Source organism: Anguilla rostrata, chromosome 1 (assembly GCF_018555375.3).
Source record: "Anguilla rostrata isolate EN2019 chromosome 1, ASM1855537v3, whole genome shotgun sequence".
Classification (NCBI taxonomy): domain Eukaryota; kingdom Metazoa; phylum Chordata; class Actinopteri; order Anguilliformes; family Anguillidae; genus Anguilla; species Anguilla rostrata.
The window spans coordinates 83,976,404-83,982,403 of NC_057933.1; the positions used below are offsets into that span (position 1 = coordinate 83,976,404).

General features: G+C 48.9%; 1 protein-coding gene across 1 annotated transcript; it reads right to left on the bottom strand.

The window, feature by feature from the left end:
* Window positions 1-956: 956 nt before the first annotated feature.
* On the bottom strand, window positions 957-5,368 carry LOC135241329 (gap junction beta-4 protein-like). The gene is made up of 2 exons (XM_064311592.1): window positions 5,067-5,368; window positions 957-2,171 (listed from the first exon to the last, which is right to left on the bottom strand). Exon 2 carries the CDS (start codon window positions 2,136-2,138, stop codon window positions 1,263-1,265), a length of 876 nt encoding a protein of 291 aa, XP_064167662.1. The 5' UTR covers window positions 2,139-2,171; window positions 5,067-5,368; the 3' UTR covers window positions 957-1,262.
* Window positions 5,369-6,000: the final 632 nt, after the last annotated feature.

Genomic DNA, 6,000 nt, shown 5'->3' on the forward strand with positions numbered 1-6,000 from the left:
GGGGAACGTTTCCGTTGTGCGAGTGGAAATGAAGATGTTAAATGAGAAAATCGATGTGTAAATGGAGGCCGTAAATCTTGGGGAAATAGCGTAATGCAGTCTGTTTTTATCTCAGATTTTTTTTTCTTTTCATGTTTTTCTCTAATTTGGGTCACATGTGCGTGCGTGTGCCGCGGCTCTAAAACGCTCCTTAAATTTCCCAGAGTCCCCTGCTTCGCTCCGTGGTTCCGCAGCGGAAACGGCGCACTCACTCCCTCAGAGCGCTGCACGCTGCAGAGCCCAGGCTGACCACAGGAGGCGCTCTAACGGCACTGTGTAGAGATGCCCAGCACAGCTGGAAAAAGCACCAGACCCAGCTCACACACAGAAACCCTGCGTGTTCACAGGACTCTGTGTGTTCAGACCCAGCTCACACACGGAAACCCTGCGTGTTCAGACCCAGCTCACACACGGAAACCCTGCGTGTTCAGACCCAGCTCACACACGGAAACCCTGCGTGTTCAGACCCAGCTCACACACGGAAACCCTGCGTGTTCAGACCCAGCTCACACACGGAAACCCTGCGTGTTCAGACCTAGCTCACACACGGAAACCCTGCGTGTTCAGACCCAGCTCACACACGGAAACTCTGCGTGTTCACAGGACTCTGCGTGTTCAGACTGCAGCTCACACACGGAAACCCTGCGTGTTCACAGGACTCTGCGTGTTCAGACTGTGGCTCACACACGGAAACTCTGCGTGTTCACAGGACTCTGCGTGTTCAGACTGCAGCTCACACACGGAAACCCTGCGTGTTCAGACCCAGCTCACACACGGAAACTCTGCGTGTTCACAGGACTCTGCGTGTTCAGACCCAGCTCACACACGGAAACTCTGCGTGTTCACAGGACTCTGCGTGTTCAGACTGCAGCTCACACACGGAAACCCTGCGTGTGCAGACCCAGCTCACACACGGAAACTGAGATTCACCTGATACCTCTGCACCTTCTGACCCATCGCTCAGAACACCAATGAGAAGAGTAGAGAGAGAGAGAGAGAGGGACAGAGAGAGAGAACGGAACCCTCCAACAGTGCATTGAGTGACTTAAAAAACTTTTTTTTAAAAACTAAGTGAAACGAACACCTTACTTGGAGGTATTTAACGGGCAGACATAAAGGAATTCTGGGAAATGTAGTTTTCCACAGGGTTCACAGTCTGTTACAGTTCTGCTGAATGCAGGCTTTTGGTTAAAGCTGTCCGTTTGCGCTGATGCAGCGCGTCTCTAAGCCATCTTCCCGGTCGCGGCGGCGGCTGTGGCGGCCTCCTCCATCTTCTCGGCCTCCTTGGCCTTCTTGGTCTTCTTGGCCTTGAGCGTGTCGTCGTCGGCGATGCCGCAGGTGGGCGGGGCCGAGGAGGTGGGGTCCAGCCGGTTGTACTCGGACCGGGGCCGGGCCAGGGCGGTGATGTCGTGGCGCTCGGCGAACAGCAGCTGCTCGTTCTCCCGCCGTATGCGCAGGACCTTGTGGCAGCGCTTGCCCACGAGGTAGACCATCTCGCACAGGCACATGAACACGCAGATGGCGGACGAGGCCACCATGAAGATCGTGAAGATCTTCTTCTCGGTGGGCCGGGAGATGAAGCAGTCCACGGTGTTGGGGCAGGGATCCAGCGAGCACTTGGACAGGCGCGGCATGTCGTAGCCGTGGTAGATGAAGTAGAGGATGTAGAGGAAGGCGGTGTCGAAGGCGGCCTTGAACACCAGGCTCAGCAGGTAGGTCCACCACAGCCCGCCGCGCTTCTTGCCCGGGTTGGCGTACAGGTGCGCCCCGGGGTGCGAGGCCACGTACTTCCTGTCGCGCTCCTCGCGGTACTTGACGTGCGCCACCACCATGAGCGAGGGGCAGGTGACGAAGATGAGCTGCAGCGCCCACAGGCGGATGTGCGAGATGGGGAAGATGCTGTCGTAGCACACGTTGGTGCAGCCGGGCTGCCGGGTGTTGCAGACGAAGTCCTTGCTCTCGTCGCCCCAGACGCGCTGGGCCGCCACCACGAACACCAGCACGCGGAACACGAACACCATGGACAGCCACACCCGCCCGAACACCGTGGAGTACTTATTGACCCCGCTGAGCAGGCTCTCCAGGGCCGACCAGTTCATCTCTGCAGCGGAGCGGCGCTCGGATCCCTAGACCTGGACGGGGACAGACGCTCAGGCAGTCAGTCCCAAAACCCCCACAGAGAAGAGGAGCTCTTCCTAAAACCGCATGCTCCAGCCTAACACACCTATACACAGATTAACACAGCCTAACATAGCCTAACACAGACTAACACTGAGTAACACAGACTAACACAGCCTTACACTGAGTAACACAGACTAACATAGCCTAACACAGTCTAACAAGACTAACACAGACTAACACGGTCTAACATGCTCTAACATGCTCTAACAAGCCTAACACTGTCTAACACAGCCTTACACAGACTAACACAGTCTGACACACTCTAACATAGACTAACACAGTCTCACACAGACTAATGCACAAAGAGCATCCTCAAACAAGCTTCAGTTATCTTTTCTAAATAAAAAAATAAAGAACAAACAGAAAAAACAGCCAAAAAAAAAAAACACCTAAAAGAGAACAAGGTGCTGCTGATGTTGAGTCTTAATCAATAAATCAGGTTTTATTCACACGGCGTGTTTTACAGGAATGGTCATGGCTGCTCTGACGCATCTCTTAAGCTGAGCCTCAGGCCTTTTAATATTTTTTCCACATTTGTTCTTAAAATGGCTCATTTAAATCAGAAAACGACAGGAATACATTAACACGGAAAAATGACGGAGCATTAAAACAGTGGACGTAAACTCTAAACTTGGGAGTCTGACTCCCAATTAAAAATGTGGTTATTTCTGCTCTTTAATTTCAACTTCCCCCCCCCCCCACCCCGTGCTTGTCTATTTATTTATGTTCAAATTGGTTTCTAAACTGTGCATGAAGCAGAGTTGTTTGTAGTTTCTGCTTTTTGTCAGGAAGACACTGGGTCTAGAGGCTAAAGTCTGAGATGTAGACGTATGGGAAGTACATTTTTAAAAGCAGTGATTTGTGAATTGTTAGTTTCCTGCTTAGCACCCGCTTGCCATTTGCTACTCTGAAAAAATCCTCTGTTTGAATCCAGGTTCTGACCAAAAGGAGATTATGTGGCTGTTTCTTTCATGCACATAGCAAATGAAAATTCTGTGTTCATTTTTTCTAGATGACAAACTGTCCCTGGAGATCCTGTAGTGGAAATTTGTTTGGTGCATCATATGCAAAGTCAAGAAACCTTTTACCACAGAATACCCAAGGGAGAGGGAGAGAAAGATCTATATACACACAGAATCATTGCGCATTTATGTACTGATTTGCCATTGTTGTAAGTATAATGGCTATTCATTATTAGTGTTTTTTTATGTTTTTTTTATTATTTCTCTTTTATTATGTTTTTTGTTGTCATTGTTTTACATATAAATATTCATCTGTGTCAAGCTTTAGCAATATCTACAAATGTATTTCTAGTCAAACTAGCAATAATACAACTTGAAGGTGAGAGAGAGAGAAAGAGAGAGTGTGTGAGTGTGTGTGTGTGTGTGTGTGCAGGTGTGTGTGAGAGAGAGAGAGTGAGTGTGTATGTACGTGAGTGTATGTGTGTGTGTGTGTGTGAGAGAGAGAGAGTGAGTGGTTGTGTGTGTGTTGATGAGAGAGAGAGTGAGTGTGTGTGTGTGTGTGTGTGAGAGAGAGAGAGTGAGTGTGTGTGTGTGTGTGTGTGCAGGTGTGTGTGTGTGTGAGAGAGAGACAGGGGCGGCAGGAAAAAGATCTTAAATGGCCTGGTTCTGATTCCAGGCCTCGTGTATGTATTCCTGTACTCATGTATTCCTGTACAGCCATAGCTGGGGATCTCGCAGCCTCTAGCAGAAGTAAAGCTAAGCTCCCAGCATGCATCAGCATGAAGCTTTCAGATTGAAGAACAGAGAAAGAGAGAGTGTGTATGAGCATGTATGTGTGTTTATGTGTGTATTTATGAAGAGAGTGTGTGTATGTGTATGTGCTTGTGTTTGTATGTGTGTATTTATGAAAGAGAGTGTGTGTATGTGAATGTGTTTTTGTGTGCGTGTGCGTGTGTGTCTGAGTGTGTATATGTGTGTGTGTGTGTGTGTGTGTGTGTGTGTGTGTGTGTGTGTGTGTGTGTGTCTCTGTGTGTGAGTGTGTGTGTGTGTGTGTGTCTCTGTGTCTGTGTGTGAGTTTGTGTGTGTGTGTGTGTGTGTGTGTGTGTGTGTGTGTGTGTGTGTGTGTGTGTCTGTGTGTCTGTGTGTGTGTGTGTGTGTGTCTGTGTGTGTCTGTGTGTGTGTGTGTGTGCTTTCTGCAGTTCTCTATACCCTCCTTTAGCTGATAAATGCTTCCCTGTTCCAGGGTCTGTGCTTTTTCACTGTTTCCATATCAGAGATAAAAAATCATCTGACAGATAAAATCACTCACCCTGGAGCTTCCAGAGGAAGCATTTTTTGGGTTTCTCTCTCTCTTTTTTTCTGATTCCTTTCTCTCTGCACTTATTATGTTCAGTCTGGTGAACCATGTAATTACAGAGACAATTCCAATTATAAGTCCTATTATTTTTTTACATTTTTAGTTTGAGGTCTAAGAAAATTGAGAGAAGGTAAAAGTGAACAATGTCCTTTATGATCAGGCACATATTTACCGTATATACTTTTCCCTTTCAACTATTTTAAAATTCAGGCATACGGGATGAAAAAATTCCTTTTACGGAATTTAAACATGGCAACAAAGTTATCAAAACATAAATAAGACAGTGTAAACAGTTTTCCCTCAGATTTCTTTTTTGTAAAGCAGTCAGACAGACCCTGGCTGTGGCTGAGGCTCCATGTTGTTCATTTAGCCTTTGGCTACTGGAACACGGTTCACCCACACAGTGGTTTACTCACTTCACGAGAACTTGTCCTTTAAAACACAACCTCTGCACTATAGCAGTTTTTAGGAACTCAAACACTTATTTGTGAATAAAACAGGTGCTGTATTAAAAAAAGCAGTCTTACCTGAGAGTGATCGATCTGGAAGGAAGCTATAGGGAGACAAAGGAAAGAACACAACAGGCGTCTGCAAGGGAATGATGTTAGCTCTCATCTAAAAGAGAAAAATCCGGTCAGACCAGCTTGGGGGCTGTGACATAGCACAGCTGGGGAAGCTCGACACACCCACACCCACATACACACACCCAGACGAGACCCTGCAGCATTCACCTGGCTTCTCCCATGGGACTGTGGGCGGAGCCGTGGGCGGAGCCTGGCATTCATGAGCGGGATGACGGACAGCGGGGACCAGGCAGGAATGCGCCACTCCCGCCTAATGCCAGCCAGACAAGTGGAGACTCGCACAGAAAGTTCCGCCATTGCGACACGATCAACCCTCGTTTCCCGCCCACCCCCCAGTACTCTTCCACTCTCCCTCTCTCCCTCTCTCCCTCTCTCCGCGGTACCACCCTCACCGTAGGATCACGCGGTGAGCGGAACGAGAGAGAACATTCCGGAAGAGGTGGCTCTCAGCTTTAACAGGCACGGATAATGTTTCAGTGTTTTTGTGGGATTCATTATGGATCAGATGGTGTCAGAAGCTACGTGGGGTGGAGGGTGGGGCGGGGTGGGAATGGGGCGTTGGGGGGGGTAGAGTGGTGCAAGGTGACTGTAAGTGATGTAAAGACGTGGGAGGAGAGGGGGTGGAAAGTTCTGAATTCCCCATTGTTCCTGTTGTTGTGTTGGAGTTGGGTGAGAAACTTTTGAACAATGTGGGGGGGGGGGGGGTGGGGGGTGTCCAGGAGGAGGGAGAGAGAGGGGGGAAAATACAAGTGGAGTTTCTGTCTTGAGGGCAAGTGCTGTGCTCAGTATTGAAGCTAAGCAGGGCTGGGCTTGGTTAGTACTGAAGCTAAGCAGGGCTGGGCTTGGTTAGTACTGAAGCTAAGCAGGGCTGGGCTTG